The sequence below is a fragment of the Andrena cerasifolii genome, chromosome 5 (assembly GCF_050908995.1).
Source record: "Andrena cerasifolii isolate SP2316 chromosome 5, iyAndCera1_principal, whole genome shotgun sequence".
NCBI lineage: Eukaryota > Metazoa > Arthropoda > Insecta > Hymenoptera > Andrenidae > Andrena > Andrena cerasifolii.
The window spans coordinates 4,856,461-4,880,519 of record NC_135122.1 but is presented as its reverse complement, the minus strand read 5'-3'; the positions used below and the strand labels follow the sequence as shown (position 1 = coordinate 4,880,519).

General features: G+C 37.2%; 1 protein-coding gene and 1 long non-coding RNA gene across 3 annotated transcripts in view; one reads left to right on the top strand and one right to left on the bottom strand.

Annotated features, from left to right (window-relative positions):
- LOC143369311 (uncharacterized) overlaps positions 1-16,569 on the top strand; it is a 76,078-nt gene extending 59,509 nt beyond the window's left edge. Inside the window, exons 1-2 of one of the 2 annotated variants that reach the window (XR_013085372.1) lie at positions 7,976-8,550; positions 16,213-16,569. This is a non-coding gene — a long non-coding RNA (uncharacterized LOC143369311). Of the gene's footprint in view, positions 1-7,975; positions 8,551-16,212 lie in introns of those variants that run through there. The other variant, XR_013085371.1, reaches the window with a different exon arrangement.
- The window catches only part of LOC143369294 (uncharacterized), a 65,750-nt gene that overhangs the window by 3,499 nt on the left and 38,192 nt on the right, over positions 1-24,059 (bottom strand). The window contains exons 6-8 of the mRNA XM_076813061.1: positions 9,762-9,805; positions 1,259-1,319; positions 996-1,042 (exon numbers count right to left, since the gene is read on the bottom strand). Of these exons, the coding sequence (XP_076669176.1) occupies positions 996-1,042; positions 1,259-1,319; positions 9,762-9,805 (152 nt within the window). The remainder of the gene's footprint in view (positions 1-995; positions 1,043-1,258; positions 1,320-9,761; positions 9,806-24,059) is intronic.

Genomic DNA, 24,059 nt, shown 5'->3' with positions numbered 1-24,059 from the left:
TATGTTTCATGGTAAAACTGTGCGACATGAAGAAAATAACAGTAACAAAAATCAAAGAACTAATTCTTTTTGATACACCTATTCTTATTTATTTCAATTATTTTTTAATCTTTGCATTTTTCGGCCTATCGATACTTTTACCCGGTTGATTTAGTTTGAAACTCCGACCCAGTGCCAATTCTAGAATTACTTAATTTAATTTCATACTGCAATTATTGGTATTACTAAGTAATTCTGATTTGATCATAAACAAAGAAAGAGCACACGATACTTACAGGAGAACATCCCGCGAACAATTTCTTTTTCATTCGAGTCGACAATAATTTCAAGTCAATCTGTCCATTAGTTTCTGTCCGATCGTGTCAACCACTTTAGAAAACGTAGCTTTGAGATAAACGCATTAAAAGATTTCAGGGGTAATAACTGAAATTCCGCGAGCACTGCAATTCTGCAATTATTATTGCTCCACGATACCAGAGACAGAGAGTACACCTTCATCTTCCTTACAATTGTCACACTGTTGCATAATTTTAATTCTCCAAGCTGTTGAAGCCTCGTTTGTCGCGAATTTCAGTAATAACTTTTAGGCACGTGTTCTTAAGTCCCCAAACTGTGAGAAAATTGAAAAAAAAAGAAAAGAATACCGGGGATCCAGCAATTTTTCAAAGTGAAATTTTATTTTCCTGTTCCTATAAAATTTTGCTCTTGAAATTGAATAACTTTGGCAAAGGGTTGGGTACTAATTATAGAAAAACCACAGATTTGCCTTTCTGTATTTTGTTCAGCGAACTACGAAGCGTCGTCACCCCCTCCCCCCAAAAATTGTTTATTATAGATATTCTATAAAATTTATATTATATTTATAATAACGTAAAATATTTATAACGATTCTTAATGCTCTACAAATGTATTGTAGACCCTGAATAAAAAAAAGTGCACAGGAATATTCTCTTTGTAAGTGAAGATCAAAATAAACGATTTTCTAAATCACCTACCTTTTAAGGAGTCTTCAAGTTCCCAACCTAACTGTTGCACGAGATACCTGTAACGAGAGGAACAACATTTCAAATTTATTTGATGATTAATTTAATTCAATTAATTCAAATATAAATCACTAATTTACTATAACGTAAATAATAATAAATATTTTCGGCTTTCAATTCAGAATTAGTTCGTAACTTTCTCTTTCTAATCACATGATTCGTAATAACTTTCAATTAACCACTTCATTTGAATTCATATAAAGAAGTATACTAGCCTACAAATGAGGTACCCGGTGCGATTTATACCATGCGTGCAATGAACGCCCACAATGTCATCTGAAACAAAAAAAAAGGGACGTACAAAATACAAAAAATCCAGAATAATTAGTGAAATTATATTGCGAAGAATGTTTGGTAGGGAATGAGACGAAGAAAAAGTTTACTATTATTCAAAACGATATTTAAATTTAATATCATATTGAAAACAGTGTATTAATTAAAATGTATTCATTCTCAATTGTAAAATACTGTATTATCTAATGGGTATTGAGTAAAATTTTAAGAAATGCAGAAACAAATTTGATGATAAACTCATATTCCCATTTTGTATTATAACGCACAATAGATTAAACACCACGCACAAAAGTATAAATAAAAAACATAGATACATTACTAATGGCTACTTTAATATTTACCAACAATGTTAATCCCTTGTGTCAAACTTAGAATACCACAACTGAACCAATTGTAAACAAGCGAATTTGCTCTTCTGAGTATATCGTAGATCGATTTGGAACTAACCGCGTCGTTTTACAAAATAACGAAATGAACAATAAAAATTACGTATTCACCAAGATATAGTGCAAAGGACAAGGAAATAGCAGGTACGTTAGAGACATTTTTAAAAGTAAGTTAGAATAAGAAGACTGAAGTGTTAGATGTAACTTTAGCAGGTAAGGAACGGAATGATGTAAAGTAGGTTACCATTATTATTAAATTGTATATTAACCAGCAATAGCGTTCTATTCAATTGTAATTGCCCTAGTGTGCAATAACGATAAATCGAGGTCATCGGAATGGTAATCGCGTTATCGAAGATAAATGATACATTGTCAGGGCGAAATTCGTATGGGAGTATATTAGCATTTAAAGATATTTTGTAATATTCGGCGAGTGAGATGAGCTCAAAGGGAACCAAGCCCAAAACCTTGTAAGAGTAGCATAGGTAAGGCGAGAGGTACGATTCCACGGGTCATCAATTCAGCGCGGAGCGCAGGGTCGGCACCTCTCTTCGGGGCCCGAGCAAGGGTCTGATTATAATATTACCACAAATTACTGGCAAAAGCTGCGACGAATTCACGACGACTCGTGACTGGAGTCGAAGCCGGTCACGGCGGCACTTTCGTAAGGGCTAACCCTAATGAGAGTAGCCCGCGTAATAACGATCCCCGCGACCCTATCGCCTCTTTCCCCCGTCAATTTCTCTCTCCATATTTCCCTTTTCCGCGCGAACGCGAGATAAGTACCGAGTACTTTAGAGCCACTTCGTACCTCCTTACCTCGAGTTACACTGCGAATTAAGTGGCCATCGGAGGTCATGCGATATGCCGTTTGACCTTCGCGGGCCTCTTAAGAGGTTCGTTCGCAGAAACATGACGCCATTTATTGGCGGGAGCGGGGACTTAACGTTTCAGTCCTCCCATACAATAAGGCCGGTGTATTAATCAGCGAGTCGGGGAAAATTATGCCCGTGATGTCGTAAGAAAAAAGCATCGAGAAAACGATAATCGAAGAGAAACCTGTGAAGGTAGCTGCTTGATCGCTGCGAGTACTATAGATTTCATTATGAAATGGATACAGCTGTACTTAAAATTGAAGAGTAGTATAAGAAGTATACAAGTGAAGAGTAGTGAAGAATAATGAAGTTGGAATTTCGACCGTAAATTTTTTTTTTTCTAAATTTGAAACTTATGATTTCGGCGCTCATTGAGTACAGAGACCACATTGGAAACATTAATTTCGAATAATTTATATAAAATGCTTAAGGACGTACTCTTTATTTTGCATTGCAATGAACACAATGTGCAATTGAATATGCACAGGCTGATAAAGAATGGTAATCACGGGGAAATCAATATAATGTAGACTATTAAGGGGTTACGCCTCCTTGAAAGTTTAAAAAAAAACGAATATTTTTTCTTATTACCTGAAGTTTTAAGAATAATTTAAGTCATGGTAGACGCAAAAATTCCCCAAAATAGCCGAGTTATAGACTTTAAACGAGGCGCGGATGTCGATATTCCGCAGCAGGTAGCGACCATTCTACTTTTCTCCTTTTCGTTTTTTTTTTTCGAAACTACATTTTCAAAGGTGATATATCAAATATCTCAAAAACTATTCGTCCGATTGATTTCAAACTTGGTACGCATATTCTTAATGGTATTGTCTACAATGTAGCATATCATTTTTTTCGTGCGATAACCCATTCGTATATAATAAATGTTTTAAGTTCGTTTTGTCAGGTGAAAACGAATAATTTTCTTCTTCTTGCTCTCATTTGTGCAATATTTTTTTTGTTCTAGAATTCGTATGCTACATTGTAGGTATTTTATTAAGGAACACGAAAATCATCATGTTTTTCATTTCAGATGAGCCTGGGCGTTATAATTTGTTACATCAAATGGACAACAAATAACTCGGTCATTTTTTAATATTTTTGTACGGTATTTATACAATATATGCACTAACACATGTTCTACACATAAGAAGAAAAGAAATGATTTTCAACCTCATAGCATCAGTAAAAAAAAATCGTCTAGTTTAGTGCTGTTTCGAGCGCCTCAGGGTGGCGTAACCCCTTAAGCATCGGCATGCGTACAATGTTACTTTTATATAATTTACCACAATTAATAAACGATATTACTATGTATCACGGTCTGTAATCATTGGAGTACAAAAATGGCTATAACTCGAGAACATGCCCAAATAGGGTAGATGTTTATATGAATTTTTTTCATTGTTTGCAAATGCAGAATCAATTCGTGACGTGGTTCTCACATGTTACGGAACACCCTGCATATTACTTGTAACATTTTCTCTACGTTTCCCTATTAATACTCAATAAAAATACTGTTAATAATTAGAGTCTCCTTGTGTTTAAAGAAAACCAAAAAGAAATGCATATTTGTCACGAGTACAATTTTTAATTACTGAATGTATGTCTGCTGCATTTGCAAAATGATGCCTACAGTGTTTCGACCACCACTGTGTGCATTCGATTAGAAAGAACGCGGGCTATCCCTAAAAAACGCTAAAGCACTTGAAGGCTCCCCGTTTTGCACGTGTGGAACCAGCAAGGTAAGCTCATTCCACGTTCCTATCTATCACAGGGTCATCTCGCTTTTGCATACGAAGAAACATATATCTTGCAGAAGACAGGAATATTCTCGGAACACGTCGGCATCTAATGTGAATCTAGAGCGAGCACCCCCGCGGAGCACCGACATGCTAAGGCTAGCAAATAAGCCGATCCTCAGAAAGATTGCCGATGACCTAGGACCTTTCTGATGCTCTGTATCGACGTTCACAGGCGATTAAATATCGACCAATACATCTTTTCTTCTTTCACTACCAAACCACCAACGCGCGATTAATATCTTTTAAGTGCATGTCCGTAACATCGTTATTCAATCTGCTGTTGGACGAATACTGTGCTTCATATCTGACACTTCCCTCGACACAGTAGAGAGTTACCTCGATTGTCTGAACCAATTGGAAGCATGCTGCTCGGATAATTACCCTTTTTCATATTTCATTAACGGACGTAAATACATAACCAGTTTATGTTTAAAAAAAAAAACAATTTTCCTCTAAAATAAGATTATTGTCCCCGATTTTGTCTCCAATTCTGATTTTAAGGTAATCATTTGTCTCGATTTTCGGTAATAGTTCCTGATTCTGTGTTTCTTCTTTAAAATTACAGAATAAGCAATATGAAACCGAAGCTACGAGTTTGCTATTAAAATTCTACTAAGTTGGCAACTGTGTAACTGACAAGGGAACGTCCCGAATCCGAAAATTCGAAAAATTCTGAAACTTTGTGAATATCTAGTGGAATTCTTCCTGATTACAACGCAATTTTTCTTTGCTGCCCAAGTTCACTCGAAGGGGGTGAAATTAACCTCTAAAAATTCGGCTGTTTTCCGATTTTGAGTTTTAACTCGCGAACTGTAAAAGATAGAGAAAAAGTTTCAAGACAAAAGCTACTTCTTTTAATTAGAGTTATCATTTGGTAAAAAAAATTATTTTACAGTTCACGAGTTATAAGATAAAATCGGAAAATAACGGGATGTTTAGGGGTCAATTTCACCCCCTCCGAGTAAATTAACACCTTACCCTTCAACTGAGAACATTTTGAATTTCGATAGGCGAAATTAGGTGTGGTACCCTGTATAAAGCAGAATGCAAAGCTGAAATTCGTGTACAGTTGTACACTCCGCAAGAAGAATGTAAACACAGGTCCAATTTGCGGTAATAAGTAGACGGGAAGTGACTACAGAGAGAATCGCATTCTCCGACCCAATTCAGTTGACAAGCGTATTTGAAAAGGTAAATGCCGTTTGGCAAGCGGAGTTCGCGAGCGGAGGGCGCATGCAAATGCAGTTTCCGTCTGTACCCGGGGGATATGGTCGCGGGAAGAGAAAGAGGTGGACAGGCAGGTAGGTAGGTAGAAGGAAGCAGTCAGTATCGCATGCCACTCCCTGGTGAACGTTAAAGGTTGGTTTTCGGGCTACTAGAGTAGTCGCGAAGTACGACCCGAAGCGACGTGGTTAATGTGGCAATATGATATATAAGCGGGAGGTACGTCGGCTCAAATAGCCTCTGCTGGAGGGCTCTCCTTTCGTGTTCCTGCGACTTCTAGTAAGAGCGTAAACACCGCTGGAAATATATGTAAGAGCCGCTGAAACGGGCAACGACTTTAACGTCCAGTCGGGCGCGTACATAAACACGAAAATATCGCCTGCACATACGCGCGCGGCGCAAAGGCTTTTCGGCCGGCCGATTACTGCCGCCTTAAATCAATCGAACGATCGAAGTTCAAACGTGCATCGTATCGCTGGCTACGTGCAGCCGCTGCACGCATGAATGCGCATCAACCTGTGCACCCATATGCATATAGGTGGCTCGCGGAGAGTGCTACACGCCACGCGGGATGGACGCAGGACGATTAACAACATCTTACGTTCCGCGGCCGATAAATCACCGGCCACTGTAAATGGACCCGGCTGACTTATCTCTCACCTCGCGTACCTTCCAGAAGTGTCGCTGTCAGAGAAATTATAATAAGGGGATCTCGCGGCGCATCCGCTATCCGTACCTGTTAGGTATCACGGACGCTACCGTGCACACTACCGTCTCGTCAAGTGACCAGAAATCTTGGCGACACGACGAGCACAGGGTTAGCGATACCAACCGGCGCGGAAAATATAGAAACTCGGAAACACCCGCGCAAGAGTCACTAAAGCCGGGAATCCACCGTGAAGCTGAGATAAGCTATGTGAAGCTAAGCTGTACCAAGCTACGTTTTTAAAAAATTAGCTTCCATACATTCTTATGGGACCGTTTCCACCAGAAGCTACGTTAAAACATAGCATCGCATAGCTTAGCTTAGCTTAGCTTAGCTTCCCGATGGATTCCCGGCTTAAATCGTGGTACTTTACTTTCTAGGGCCGGTATTCATAGTCGCTACTTATTCTTAAGCAGATGCTTAAGCATTCGGCATCCTTCACTAGCTACTAGGTTGGTAGAGGAGGCCGCATGCTTAAGCATTTGCTTAAGAATAAGTAGCGACTATGAATACCGGCCTAGGTACCAAAACTGTCTTAATTTAGTAGAAATAAACGCCGATAGATGGTGCTGTTCGCGTGACAGTATGAGAAACATTGTTGCGAAAAATTACGATGCCCCTGCGCGACATCTAGAACTGTCATTCATGTACTTAGATCATAGGCTTATATGGACGGAGCAGAAGCTGGGACTATCGGCGAGGGGAACGGTAGGCTTGGAGGGGAAAAGGCAGAAGTCAGATACAGGCACGTCGGCCCGACGTCGGGTTAGCTTCGGAAGCATTCGGTATACATAACCACTGCGTTAACCGATTTGCCTGTATCGCTCCCCTTACCGCGAATCTTACACCCCCCTCAGCTTACGCTCTGTCTATATATGTCTATGACTTAGATGGCGTTTAGTGAGGGAAGAGTATACCGGGTGGCCTATAGCCTAAGTGTGCCACCTAAATTAATTGTAAACTCTATGTTATATGAAAAAATGGTTCAAACAAAAGTTGTATTGTACCAAAAAGGGCACGCAATGTAATAATTAGTTTTTTGCTATTTTGCTTTTCTTCGAGATATGAAGAATAATATATATACAGACATGTAAACGTAAATAGGGTTAAGGGGTCGTTCCTGTAATCACGTCGCAAATTCGGCAACATTCAGATTTTTTTCTCAGTGAATACAATGAATAACAATGTGAAACTTTTTTTTCATGTATTAAGCTACTTATAATGTATACGAAACCATTTTTTAAGTACACTTTTAATTGTGTTTTTTCATTGTTTTCTGGAGGTAAAGATCGTGCCTTTGAAAAGAAATACCTCCCTGGCGGGAGTGATTTCAGCTCACAGACTCATCTCAAACAAAACACCAAACTAATTCTTAATCATTATGAGTACCGCTATCGCAGGTGCCAGAATTAGCCACGTAAGTCAAAACTTAACAAAATTGCGCGCATTCAAATTGCAAGTAAAAATGGAAAATTTTGGGACTTGAATTTGTTTTTTTTGTTTCAGATGAGTCTGTGAGCTGAACTCACTCCCGCCGCGGAGGGATTTCTTTTCAAAGGCGCAATTTTTACCTCAAGATAACATTGAAAAAACACAATTAAAAGAGTACTTAAAAAATTGTTCCGCATACATTATAAGTAGCTTAATAAATGAAAAAAAGTTTGCCATTGTTATTCGTTGTATTCACTGAGAAAAAAAACCTGAATGTTGCCTAATTTTGCGGCATGATTACAGGAATGACCCCTCAAGCAGGTTAAGTATCCAATTTATAAAATTCACCTCGTGTCGCCGAAATATGATCGCTAATAACTTATGAAGTTGGTGCAACTTTAAACAAATAAATTATTGAAGGAAAACTGTTCTGTATGTATATCTTTTGATCTAGCCTCGTGTAGGTATCGGGCTGACAATGCGACCGACTGCAAGACAAGCTAAGCAAGGAACGAACGAGAAGAAAAAGTGTGGAGAAAGGGCTGATGAAGGGAAAGAAGCGAATGCGAGTATGGAGAAGGAGAAATGCTGAAGGAAAGTTTCTGCTCTACCGGTTGATAAACGGCGGCAGATAATTAACAACGCCTCGGTATACGCGGCTGTGCGTGGGCGATCCTTCGCTCCTCGAACTCTGCCCAGATTCGCTGGTTGATCACCGTCGTCATCCCTCGTTCCCCGTGCAAATCGTGCTTTTTTTCTGAACCGCGGAAGCCGAGCCGCATCTTACTGGTAAAATAACCAACGGCTATTCTGCGTTCGTTTTTATGGACTAACCTTCGCCAAAGTCGAGAAAATAACGGCAGCTATAGAGACCTTTATCCTCCCTTCAGAACTACCCCTCGAAATGGGCACTCTCATACAACACAGTACTTTGCTATTTGATACATATGACGTCACATACTCGGCGTCGTATAATTAATATTCTGCCCTCTTCAGTTAAAATGTCCTATCTAGCATTTTGAAACAACCGAGAAAACTTAAGTTTTATCATTTACTTTGTACCGCCCTTATTTTCCTTCATTCATTAAAACATGTTCTCATTATTTCGTAACAGCCTAATATAATTTTTTGTAATAGGTGTACCGCTAGGTAATATATTATTAACTTACCAATTAATTAATTGTTTCGGATAGGATGTTTTAACCATTTGGAAAGAAGTTAGGTTAAATACATTAGACTGTTTATAAATCTCTACGAAGCACGTAGAGTTTTATAACTTTACGTAAAAGGTACAAGACGTGTGGAAGTTCAAATATTTCAACATATCTTAAAAATTGAAAAAATGCTAGATAGGACAGTTTAACTAAGGGCAGTATTATAGAAAATAAACTTTGAAATGATGTAAATTTGTGAATGTTATTGGATTGGACTCGAACCAATACACGTGATAGGAAAATGTGATTTTCATCGGGCTCCTGAAGTTTCAAGTAAATACAATATGATTCACTTTGCAGTTTCTCTTTTAACAGATTAAGATTTGCGATAGAGGTATAGTTGCAAGGGTAAGTATACAGTGGCGGACGAAAAAAAAGTTTACAACATCTAAAATCGCATAACTTTTTTAGAATTGGTCCAAACAACATTAGTTCTTTTTTTTTAGAAGCTAGAAGGAAAATCGCAAAATTCATGAAATCAACGATTTTCGACCTTATTCTGCGATCTTTAAGCGTTTATAGCTTAGAGCAACGTTACCCGATTTGGATGAAATTTTAGGCATGTATCCAACTTACTTCAATTTACAAACGGTTTTTTTTTTTAAATTTCATTACAAGCTCACAAAACAAAGTTTAAAAAATGGCATTTACTTTTTTTTTTTTGCTATTCCGACTAATTGCATTTTTTCAAAGCAACGAATCAGGTCACTTAGCAAACTAATCCTTCTAGCTTCAAAAACAAACTGTTACAAATACGACATACAGTGTAGTATAACGCAAACTTACCTTCTCCACAAGCTGCCGTAAACTCCTCCATCGTTTTAAAGAATCTGAAAAAAGAGAAGAAATACGTGTACTTTCGAAAACTCAAAGAGATTTGTGGTGCGTATACGCAACATCGAGCAAAATTGAGTTTTATAAAAACTTTTCTAAATTCACATGAATCCTAGTTTTATAGGAATTTGGACTTTCCGAATTCAGCACCCAAAAATATATTAAACACGACTAAACTATCGAAAATAATGATATGTATTACCAGCACTACAACATGACCTATCAATTTTAGTTAAAAGGTAATTGTGAGTAAATTTCGAATAGTCAATTTTTACTTGAGTAATTAATATCTGCCTCCTTCTGTTAACATTTTTTCAATGGCTTTTCATTGAAATAGGTGTTTCTAGTTTTTGAAGTATTTATTGGAGCAGTATTTTTCCATTTATTCTTCCCGTTATATTTCTTCATATGTATTTGAAGAATGTTTAAGAATGTTTATTTAGTGGAAAATCTTTAGTGGATAGCTTCCTATTTCACAGCAATATTGCAAAACTTTTCTTGTTATTTTTCACAAAAATATAACGTCAACCAATGCCTTTTATTCTTAACAATGACGTTTTAATTAATACCCAAAGTGAATTAAGCACTATGTTTACAAGTCTATTCACGACAAGTATGATGCAACAATTTGTACAGCTAGTATGAATTAATATTACCGTAACGCGTAAGGGCTACATACCATCGTCCCCATAATTTTGACTGATTTCTTTACCGTAAATTGCAGTGTACCATGATAAGTAAAAATTTCGGGCCAGCCTATACGCGGTCATCCGTTAAAACTGCAACCTACGCGCGCGCGAACAGGTAAAATGGCAACAGCGCCTCAAACAGCTCTTTGCGACGTTGATTTGAAACAGACCATCCTAAAATTGTCGAAGCTCGCGCAGCACTACTGTCCAGCGGTCGCTGGCTACCCTCCGAACTCCGAGCGTGAATGGTTGTAGTGGAATGCGTGCGTGAGGCGGTGTTGCCATTTTCGTCTGTTCGCGCGCGCGTAGGTTGCAGTTTTAACGGATGACCCTGTATAATATGGCGGCGTCCTTCCCTGTACTTTCGCGTTGTTGATAATTTCGCAAAATAACTACAGATACCGATCGAATTTCCATTGAGCCGATAAAAAAACAAATAATCAGCTAAATAAATATTCAAATATGGTAACCAGGCGGGAGATGTGACAGTGTAATAACTGCGTAATAGGCATACGAGGACTCCGTAGGAAACGAAGGAATATGGTAATGAAGCTCAAGAACTTGAATACTGCGCACCCTGGGTTGCATCAAATATACCGAGAACGGGAATTCGCGTGTCAGGGAAAGCATTAAGAGGTGGAAAAATTGATCGTGGCTCGTGTCGTCAACATACGTCATACCAAGAATATTCTTCAGGCATACGGCAATATAATAAAATTTACAATTGAATTTATGACTGAGAAAACGAATTTTCAGATTCCAAATAATTCGAAAAGTACCACAATGATGCTCCTGCGATATCAACTTGGTAGACTCGCGAATGTAATTTAATATCGGTATGGTTGCGCTATCTGCAGCTCGCCATACACATTGTAAGTTTTAAGCTTGCGTCGAATGTATTCAGCCACGAACGCGACTCGATTCTAAAGAAAGCGGATTGAAGAAATATAACGTTGCAAATAAAATATCAATAATACTGCTTTGCGCGTGTTCCTTTTTGGATACGATACCCTACTCACACACTTTTACTACTACTACCAGAATCCTGTTCGACTATAGTAAAGAGTTAGTCTTATGCCAAATGCTTTCGTTTTCGTTGCACATAACTGCTTTTGAGTTGTGATTTGATTAGATTTTCTAGAAGTCCTTAAACATGCTTCTCATCGCAATAATTGTGCTAGCTACTGCTAAGGGTAACTTCAATGCTGGGCTGGGAAAAATTTGAAATAGTTTCAGACAAAATACTTGAAACAAATTTCGATTTTCTCGTGAAAATAGACTATCATGCGACAAGTTTGACGATGTATTTTCAAAAATCTCATCCCTTGCGTCTGTCTTCATTATTTACATTTAATTGTTGCTGGGAACTTTGTCTCGTGTAAAACCTCATCGTGGACTCGCACCTTTACAATTCTTTGAAGTAGGTACAGAATATTATTGGAGCGATGGAACAAAGTCACAAGCAGCAGAAATCAAAATGTATTATCGATTAAACACGATACGTGCAGAAAGCATATTCTTCTCCCTCGTTTATATTACAATTCCACGGAACAGTTTCTTTAGGAACAGAAACGTACAACACGCGAATCAGATGAGGAAGAAATTCCTAAAGCTTCGCAGATTCGCAGATAGGACAGCCCCTGCAATAATTCATTCGGCAGAATGGTGCATCGTCATCCCTGGTTCTCTCAATTGAAGGAAGACAGAGCGGGAAAATAGAGGACTTATTAACGGGCTAAGCTACCACTTTGACTGCTCGATAAATTATCGCCAAGTGTTCATTCTGCTTTCGCATTCCGTCAAGATTGCAGAAACATTTCAAGCGTGCCAAGCAAGGTGGAGGGTTGCCTTGCTTTCCTCCTGCCCGATCATGCCTGACGCTAGTATGACTGTGATTTCTCATTGTGCTCTTACATTTGCATTTCAGTTGCCGCGTAATATATAGAAATCTTGCTCCTTCAATTAACCGGTATCTTAAAGCCGCTTGCTCGTTCGAGTAATTAACAATATTGCTGCATAAATTGTACGGAACGATGTTAATGATTGAAATACTTCCGAATAAAATTACTTGTACCATTACGGGCCGATAATTGCCCGTTCAACGTTACGCAAATAGTCGTTTAATGCTACGTACTTATGCGATCATGTTGCTGGAGATGGTTCACGAATGTCTTTTGGTATAAACAGAAATCTATAGTTAGACGTAATATGTGCAGTTACTCGCAAAAGTATCCACTCGCTCGGAACTAGACGATTTTTTTTGCAGCTACTATGAGCTTGAAAATTATTTCTTTACTTTGTATGTGTAGAGCATGTATTAGTGCATATATTGTATAAATACTGTACAAAAATATTAAAAAATGGCCGAGTTATTTTTGCTATCCCGTGAAGCTCCTCCGCGTGAGCGGTGTACCAAATATCACCAAAATTATTAATCCGATTGATTTCAAACTTGGTACACATATTCTGAATTGTATTATCTACAATGTAGCATATCATTTTTTTGATGCGATAACCCATTCGTATGTAATAAATGTTTTAAGTTCGTTTTGTCAGGTGAAAAACGAATAATGTTCTTCACCTTGCTGTCATTTGTGCAATAAAGTTTTTTTTCTCAAATCCATATGCTATACTGTAGGTATTTTATTAAGGAACACTAAAATCATCATGTTTTTAATTTCAGATGAATCTGGGCGTTATAATTTGGTACATCACTCACGCGTGTAACGACGGAGGAGCTTCACCGGATAGCAAAAATAACTCGGCCATTTTTTAATATTTTTGTACAGTATTTATACAATGTATGCACTAATACATGCTCTACACATAAGAAGAAAAGAAATAATTTTCAACCTCATAGTATCCGTAAAAAAAATTGTCTAGTAGTAATGTATAAGATGCAGTGTTATATAGTATGTGTGTACGTAAAATTTGTAATTGCATATGTTATGTAATAGTAATATATGCCTTCTGTATATGTATGTCGCTAATAACCTGTAGCAGTTGATGCGACAATATCTAATAAGTAATAAAAAATAAAAACTCTAGTATTAAATTCAGAGTTACTATTATACTTTACATTGATGTAAACCTAGATTAATATATTTTTATTTAGTACAATCTACCAACGAAATGCCCAAAGAAATTTTGCTAGAAGAATGGAACAAGACAAGCCCGAATTTCGCAGAAAATTAGTTGAATCTATGAATAATAGATTAAAACTTGCAATGAAATATTAACTTATTTTAATAACGTTTGTATAAATTAAATATTGAATTTAGGCGAATATTTGTTGCACGATATTAGCTACTTCTACGGATAACAGTTTTTTAATTAAACTATGTAAAATTTTCCATTTGGATGCACCCAAAATAAAAGTATATTAATCAAGATTTATATTAATGTGAATTACAATTATTGAGAATTCTTAATATGTAAAATATGTTATTTATAGGGTGGGCGGATACTTTTGTGAGTAACTGTATGTACATGTATAAAGAAAACAGAATCTACTGAATTAACTGTTCCCTCATATAATTTCTCATTTCGTAACGTCTTCGTATAAAATTTTCGTATGAATTTTAATAGATTCGGTTGAAATGGGAACAAAAAATACCATGATAAGCGTGAAATCATTTCGATCTCTATCCCCAAATACACCTACGATCTACGATGGACTCGGTTCCACGAAACGTTGCCAGCTGTCATTGTGTGAGAATAGGGTAGCTCAATTGTGTTGCTTTAGAGGTTTAATAGGACCATTTTAGTGCCTCTGGTCCCTTTTACCTTCGGAACGGACTCCCTACAGCATCGATTAGTCTAACACGATTATAAGCACTAACTCACTCACCGACTTACCAACTGCTTTCTACCATTGTTCAATATCGATAGCTTATAAGAATAGGGATACCAATAACCTATTATAAGATCTGATATATAATGCCTATTAAAAACGAGATACTTTCCCCAATTGGTATTGGTACACTATCGTTCGTCAGATGATAAATTACCACGAGATACATCTCAGTTATTTTAAAACGCAACACATTTCCTTTTTCCTCGGGCGATACCTACTTGTAAATCGATGATCCCAATATAGAGGATCATTTCATTTCTAATTACAATTCAACTAACTTCATTAGCAATTTTGATTGTTCCAGTACCAATGATAAAAGGATGAATTTCAGTGACTATCTTAGCCAAAAGTGAACAATTTCCAAGATATTAATAAAGATTTCTCCTGTGACGAAAAGCAGCATCTACAGCTGATTGCGGTGTTGTCGCACTTTCATATTCACTCAGCTGACAATCGAGGAAAACCTAAGTTTTCGTGTCATTGGGCCTGGTGAATAGAAACTAAGCAATTCCTTATTAGCAAAATCAATTGCTTCAACAAAAAAGGAACTGCTTATTTTCATATGAATAAAAATCATAAGGACTTTGCTGGCTTTGCTAGACCGTACAAGTAAATGGTAGCTGCAGCACAAGTAAATACACGTTACTAAGCTGATGCGACATTAAATAAATAAAATAAAAATCGTGTTGATATAAGTTTATATTATCATGAAAAATATAAACGCACCGATCCTGTCATTATTAAAGTACACGATATTAAATGATTAGATAAAAGTGAGCATGGTCAAAAATGCAAATTATAATTCCCTTATCGGAGTATTACATTAGGATTAATTTACGAAATACGTCAGCACGTTGATGGAGGGCAATTTAAACGCGCAGAATACCCAGCTCACCGATGCAAATGGGTTAATTCAGTTTGTAATTTCAGTGCCTGAATTCCACGAGTTCTTGAACGCCCACGGTAGAATAGCCGAATGTGTTTCATGACTCTTTACACGCAAAAATGAGTAACGGACAGTAATATTTAACAGGTACTATAAAAGAAACTAATGCAGTATTAATACTCCTCTGTAAGATAATTGGGCTAAGTTATGCAGAAACCTACCAACCCTCGAAATAACCAAAAATGAGTTAAACGCAGTAATTTTATTATCTTTATTTTGTAAAAAAATAACCAACCCACAGAATAACTCTTACATTATACAATTATTAAAACTACTAAACCATGCTTAAAAAACAAAAACTACAGAAAATTTAAAATAATATTAATTACACTACTCACTATTGAATAAACCATTAAAGAACATTGCAAAATAGCAAGAAATAAAGTAGACTCAATGGAAATAAAGCTACTTTTCGTTAACAATTCAAATCTTCAAACTAAATTTACTCAATTTCAGATTATTGAGGGTTGGTAGCTTCTGCATTGCCTAATTATTATTCTTCCTTTAGATACAGTCCCCAATATTGTTTCCTCCAAAACCGAAGGAACAGCAACAGAAGATATTTTCGTAGTAAAATCGATATTTACTCGACGCTCGACTTTCCCTAATCGCAAATTGTTTCCCCGTTCAATAACATTCCCCGAAATAAAGCGCGATTGTGAGAAAAGAAATAATCTTTTTATTCACAGATCGTTCTATAATATTTCAAATATGCGCCGCGACGGGTCCTCCGTTACTGAAAGAAGTAGCGGTGGGATCAGGAGGAGACGTATCTGTCAGAGAAAAGAGATAGCCCCCAGCGAGAATGAAATATCGAAAAATGGCTGCCGGAGATCCGCGCGCACCGCGGCGCCAGCGGTACTTGAAAAATGACGAGCGTTAAATTAATTTGACTTCGAATTTGAATTACAGATTCGACGCGGATGTGGAGGTGTCCGTGGCGAAGGCGGATCGCGCCCGGGTCAATTGGAATTTCCCCATCGAAAGAACCAGCTATCGAGAACGAGCCTCATCAACGTCCTGGTTGTCGTCGTTATCGTCCTCCTCCTCGTCGTTTTCGTCTTCGACGAAACCCCGGGCTCAAAAGCTTCGCCATATCAAATGGACAGGCATAAATATTTATAACGCTGCTCATCTGTCAGTGCTATGGTTCTATAAACCAGTGTTACAGTAAAGAATCTGATTCTTTATCGACTTTCGTTCGAAATGTTTTCGGTCGCGCACGAAGCGTGGAAACTCAAAACTTGCATTGCCTCTTTCCTTCTCGCGCGCAAGTAATATCCCCTTAATTCTTAAGTGGCCATTTTTATACTTTTTAAATAAATTTCCTTTCGCGAGATACTTCTGCGGATGTTGAATTGTTTAAACATTTATTGGAATGGTTTATTTTGGTCGCAGTTCTTACATATCTTTCCTCGCATTTATTTCAGCGACTCCCAACCTGTGGGTCATGAGGTGTTTTCTGGAGGGTCGCCACGGTTATTTTTATTTCACGATTTTTAGCACTTATTTATTTTAATTTGGTACCATCATATTTAAACAGTACCTACCATTTTCAATGATGCCTCGAAGATATTTTACTTCAAAGGTAAAAAATTGTAGATCATTTTGACCCAGTGTGACAAACGAGAGTTAAAAAGAAGAAATGGCCCTATTACTATATCTGCTCACGCAGACCAATCGTTTTGTTCAAACATACTAAATAAATGGTAAGGTGAATGTCCCAATTTCTGCACATGTCCCCATTTTTGATCGTTTCGTATTTTTCTTATTATTATATGCGTTACGTTTGTACTATAATTACAACCAAATAATTCAAAATTATTTAAACATTTACGCAAGGGTTGCACGAGCTTGGGGCAATAATATTTAATTGCAAATTACTAATAGTTAAACATCTTGAAATATCTTTCTTAAATAGTTTTTGAATTGGTTGATTTATTATTAAAGAATTAATCAATAACTCTGCAAATTTTGATCACAAACAAATTTTCCACACCTTCTTTACGACGAGTAACCTCTTAAATGAGCAGAAATTGCACTTTTCTTTTAAATGGATTTACATTCTTTTCCTCTCAAAACGATGTTTGACATTATTCTGTACACAAAAGTGTTAAAATAAAATGTGAAAAATGAATCCTTTGCAGTGTCTACCTACTGTTACATATATTTAAAACTGTTACGTATATTCTTTACGAAAGGTATCCGATGATATTTGTAATTTCTGCTTTTCTTGGCTGCATAAAGAAAACTTTCCACAACAGGGATAAACACGAACACCAAATAAGTCAAAGGAGAGCTTCGAGCCAGCGAGGCGCAATGTTCGGCCTGTATAAATTCCGAAAGGCTTTAGAGGTGTTGCACGTCACGGAGTTCAATCAAAATAAAGAGATGCTCGTGAAACCGCGAAGAGACATTTATGGCAGCACGATAGTCCAGCAAAAGCGGAGTTCATTTGAATACAGCACGCTGTGTGGTCTCGTGCAGGCGTTCATGGTACAAACGATTACGTGCGTATCTACGTGTAATGAAAGTATCTCTAATAGCAAATCTAAGATCACGTTCAAGCGATGCCTATGACTTGAGGAGCGCATACTCGATTGTGCAACAATGTCCTATCCAAGACTTTCACCATAGAGGTGGATTAATGGAAACACTCGAACTTGATGAAGCTCAAGTTTCAGATAGTATCAGGTCTGTGAAAAATAAGACGCTATCATTTTGATTCATGCTTTAAATACACGTAAGTATGTGTAGGCGAGACAAGCTATACGCTAAACATGGTGTATGTATATTTGCATACAGAACAAGCATTCTTGAAATATCCAAATTACCATTAAGGGGGGATTGCGCCTTGTTGAGCCGAAAGGTAGGTAATTCTTTGTGAATTTTTGGTACAAAAACGGTTCGACGAATTAATTTGAGGTTTGGTAGGCTGTTTTATTGTATCCTGAACTATTGTTCTGAATTTTTGTGCCACAGTGAAAAAAAAACATGGCAGATACAGAGAGAGTGACGAAAAGTACTGCAAGGGTTATGGGTGGTAGTAGATGCATTAAGAAAAATTAAGAAATGTTAACAGGGCAGCCTTTTGAAGAAGATGAAGCGCCCTGATTTGAGTTTGAGAAGGGTTTTGCATCAAAATCGGAAAAAATTCTTTAAATAAAAAAGGAACGCTAACAGATACAGCAATAAATCTTCTACTACCACCCATAGCCACATTCGTATAGTTTAAGAATCTCTTTTTCGTTTTTTGTGTTTCGGATAACCCTTACAGTACTTTTCGTCAAAGCCAGGGCTCTTTGTATTTGCCATGTTTTTTTTTCCACTGTCACACAAAAATTCAGAACAATAGTTCAAGATACAATAAAACAGCCTGCCAAATCTCAAATTAATTGGTTTCGTTTTTGTACAAAAAATTTATAACGAATACCTATTTTTCTTCCGAACAAGGCGCAATCCTCCCTTAATCATTACATAGACGAATGTCACAGCCTATGAATTACAATAAAATGATGGATAATACGGTTTTAATATATTTGTTTCACTTAAATCTGAAATGAATTCATAAAAATGAATTTAAACGAACAACTTAAATGTTCATTAAAATTCATTGTTGTATAAGAATGTGTAATTTCCTCAATATTTGTAACAAGTGTTTAATTAAAATAAACTGAAAAACACACTTCACCCATATAGCCAAGTAAAACTGTAGTAAATTCTCTTCCCAAAGTAAACTTTTGCAAAATTAATTAGTAAATCATATACATATATTTAATTAAAACAAAGTGATTAATAGGAACGTAAGTATAAGAATATTGTACAAACGTATCGTAGCCGAATTTTTAGACTCAATACGTTATACTTTTAATAATTTCTGCTTTACAATACTAACATATGTATAGTAATATATTAAAACACATACATACATACTCTAGAGTAATATGCATGTTATAACACATTTAAATTCGAAACAAGCGGAGGAACAAGGTGGCCGGTAAAAAGTATAATAGCTGAAGGTGGGATTGTACTTGTCAGAATGTGAAGCATCAATTTATCTGACGTGAAATAATTGTCTTTGGCGATAGATTCAAAATTAAGAGTGTTAGATTTAGAATTTATCACAGGCGTGCAATAGGCAATGTGTACGTGTAATAATGAAGAGGAATATAGCGAGGAATATCTCACTGCACAGTCAGAATTTGACCCGTATGTAACCTAAATTCAATTAAACATCCCCTAAGTACAATTTCAATTGTATATAATTAGCATGCAATTTGCATTTCATTTAAATGAAACAGATCAGATTACAGTTCTTCCAAAAGTTCTTCTATCCAAGTGTAAACGTATACAAATGTTACAGTATACCTAAGTTAATAATTTTCGACTAAAAGTGGATGCTCTACACACATATATTAAATTAGCAATCAAAATCAATTTGTATAAATATACGTAATTTCGAATATGATTCTCGAAGATCCTACAGATCAGTTTCGGAAGGCACCTCGTGGCGAACACCTGTAGACCCTGGCGAACAAGATACTTGTTCGCCTGACTGCTTTACAACGTCGACCCCAAAAATTCAGCGGGACTATCTACTGCAACAAGCACAACTCCCGCCACTTAGAAGTATTGCGGCACGACCGGATTTAGCTGCGGGAGTAGCTGTAGCGCACCGCCTCTTCGATGGTACGTTAAGTTTCTGAACTTTCGTGAAAGTAACTACACTCGCCCCTCGATTTACGCGGAGTATCCGTTCCACGTGGTTTTGTTTAGGCGGTTGAGAATCGCGTAAATGGTGTCCGCCAGTGCAAACAAAAATACGTAAGATTTCTCTAGCCCGTGAATGTTGTAAAAATATTTATTTCACATATTTGCACAAAAGCAATAATAATGAAATTTAAGAAAAACAAATTTAATTGTCTTCGTTGCCGCTGTCAGAACTGTGCTCCAAAGCAGTCAACCATTTCATTTTAATTGATTCGCAGTCACTGTCCTCGCCACTAAAAGTATTTGGCACTTCAGCTTCATGTAACAAAGTCATATTTTCTGACCGCGAGAAATGAGATCGCGTGAATCGAGGTATGAGTGTGTATTGTAAAACAATACCTCTTTAAAGAATATATTAAAAATATTTTTATCACATACATATGTGCGAATGATAATTTTTTATATGTAGTGGGCTCTCTACGTACAAAATGTATTACTCTGCTATAACTGAAACTTTTAAGGTATTGGTAAAGATTAAATATAAGAGGTACGTTACCTAACAAATTTTAGTAAAAAAAAAGTTTGCAATTCCCTACATCACAGTAATTGGTAATGGAGATTGCATTTATGCAATAGCATATATTCTCCCTGTCATTTAAGAAGGAACCTGACGACTGACGAGTTTAGAGCAGTTCTGCGCAGGTTGACGCTTATTGGTGCCGGGAGAAGCCACTATTGGCTGTACCCCCACCAACGCCTCTTCGGAGCCAATAAGCTCATTCTACATGCGCGAAACGGGTTCCTTCTTAAATGACAGGGAGAATAGAGGGTCAGATTAAGTTTATATTGCATGTGTGTACTTCTCTCCATCCCCTTGAGAAATATGAAGCTATTCTAAGGCCGCTAAATTGTATATTCTCTTACGATAATACGTAGAAGTTTTACAATTCAGTTACCTTATTCCTTTATACAAGCACATTCTTGCATAAATTCAGTTGTTCGTCGGAAATTTGAAATAAGGCACCAGTTAAAACTAAATAAAGCGCTTGTTAGTTTTAACCTTGAAGATGTATCGAAACGAAATGAGAATTTTTCTTCAAATAATATCTACACATATATCAGGTTGACGATGCTTGATTATTATTCATTCTTTGTAGCGTACGACACTATATCAGATCTCGACGACACGGATACGATGGATGATACAGATATCTCTATCTTGCCTGTCGGTAAGTTCACCGACGTTTTACACAATCCCGATAACAGCGAAATTATTTTAATTAATACACGCGTGTAGATGAGTCTAGGATAAGAAGAGCAATACAACACCGACGCCCCCCTATGACCCTACCGGCTTCGTCTACCATGCGTACTTCTAGACTTTGTCATCCGTCAGTACATAACCGAACTTACGAAATTAGGCGCGCAGGACTGCAACGCCCGCCACCGGCACCCAGACATTTACCACCCCGAATGACTCGAATGACAGCTTGTGGAAAATGCTTAAGAGTAACTATTTTAATTCAGATTGATACTAGTTTACAGTGTAAGATGATTGCCTCTGTCATTTTCACCACAAATTTTTTAACAGATGTGACGGTAATAATGAAGGAAATTTCAAGTAACTACTTCAACAACTGGGAATTTACGTTTCCATTCTACGTACAAAGAATAATTAGCTGCAGTAACCGTAGAGCATTCTCGTTACAAATTATATATTCGGGAAGGTACGTATTATAAATTGCGATCGAACTGCCCGTTTTTCAATGCTATGTTCGGGAATTTATTTAACAAAAACTATAAGTTTATACTATCTGGCGTTTAGCCTGCGTATTAAGGTAGGTTTAAAGTAATACTCAGATTTTTTTTATCTAGTTCATTGCACATATACATAGATATAGTCGGTGACTAAAACTTCTTAAATAAAAATTCTTCTCCGACGGGCGATGGTGTGGGGACTGTTCTAGTCCTCTTAAATGGGAAAATTAAGATATATTTTCTGTATTATGTTTGTCGCTATGGTTGGAACCGCGGACGAGTCTCTGTATTGTATAAATTTAATTCTACAGGACGAAAACAGCTAAATTTATCAGCAAGAATCGAACATTTTTTTCAAACTGCTGTCATTCCGCAAATTTTTATTGTTAGGGGTCCTTTATGGTTCCGACCATAGCGACAAACATAACAAAGAAAATGAACCTTAGTTTTTCCATTTCGGATGACTAGAACAGTTCCCACCCCAACGCCCGTCGGAAAAGAATTTTTTTCAAGAACCCACTATATCTATGTATATGTTGCGACAAAAAGATAAAAAAAAATCTGAGTATTACTTCAAACATACCTTAATATGCAAGCAAAACGCCAGATAGTATAGCCTTATAGATTTTAATAAATAAATTCCCAAAGATGGCGTTGCAAAACGGAAAGTACCCCCTACACAAGAATACCCCCTTAAAGTTGTAAAGTGGTTTTAACACATAAAAGTTATAATTATAAAAATCTTTAAGCTTTCTTATCATCGCCAGATGCACGTCTTCAAACCATACAAGCTCCCCTTAGTAATTATTTCTTACTTTCAACTACTTCAATAATTGACATGTTCATTATAAGTGGGGCACCCTGTGCAGAACGTGAAACTAATTGTAAGATCTCGTCTCTTGAACAGCGTGCCGGGCATAGAGAAACACGTGGACGAAGCGAAGACGGATACGTGGTGGCGAATTTACGTAATGAAGCGATCTTCCGGGTGGTCCGAAAGCGTGAGACGCGCGCCTCGTCATCTTGGCAATGCTCCCAAGGTGGAGAAAACAAAGAGAGGCAAAGGGGATTTTGAACGCGACTCGTAGGAACGTCAGTGGGGTTCATGGGCCGAATTAACGGCGCCGGAAGTATGAAGTAACGTGCACGCGTCCTCAAATTATGCATACGAGGGAATGTAAAGCATCTTTTACCACCCACAACCGCTTCCCAAACGTTTCTCTTTCGTCTTCGTGCCAGCACTGTCCCAGTGCTTCGACTCTCATACCGCGAACATGACGTACGTCAAAATATTCCAGACGGATTTACCCTGACCATGAATTTTTTCGAAACAGCCTCGTTTTGAAGATTCCGTCAATGTTTCGGAAATCAATAAGCTACCGCACACTCGACATGAACCGTCTTAACAATAAAGATGCTCTTGTAAACATTCTCTTCGTGTATAATAAGAAAACAATAATACACGCTTCATTTTCAAGTGCCTCATAAAAATGTATGACAATACGTACATGCACTTTCTCCCGTTGCGAACAGTGCTGACACTACGCATGAAAATACTGAAGGTGTTCAATGGAAAAGATTGTAAAACAAGTGTAATTATCGGTTGTCAGGCTTGAGTGTAAGTAATTACTAAGAAATACCAAATTTGTATAGTGGAAGAAGAAGTCTGGGTTAGGTCTTGTAAGATCTAACAAGTTTTAGAAGAAACAAAGATACACTTATAGAGTTATACCAATTGTACACTTATACAATTTGGCATTAACGAAAATAACAATAGAAATTGCAAAGTAACTTCACTTAATTATTCGCAGAATTACCAATTTGTAATCAGGTTGAAGATTTATATGAATGCAAAGAGATCGGAATAATATCTGTCCCTGATAAAGGCAGGAATAAAAAACTTATCTTCTTGTGGATCATTTTTTCATCAAAATTTATTATTCAATCGAAATAGTTTTGTATGACGAAACGGTGCACCGAGAAATTCTTATGGTATGTTTCTTCGCATACTTGCCACATATCTGCAGAGTATTTCACTGTATTTGTGGAATATATGAGCATTGTCTCGCAATACACGACAGAGAACACGTGGAAACCTATGTTCGATGTCTCGGCGAATAAAGACGTCGCTGCTGAAGCGTCAACACCCACGTCCCTTGTCGCGCGACACGTACATTGTACTGGACTTGCCAGGAATCCTCAAGGAACACGATTCGAACGCATTTAGGGAACCTGAGTCCGCGCGTATTGTCAACATGGTAGTGGATATCGTGCAACTTGATCTCCGTTAG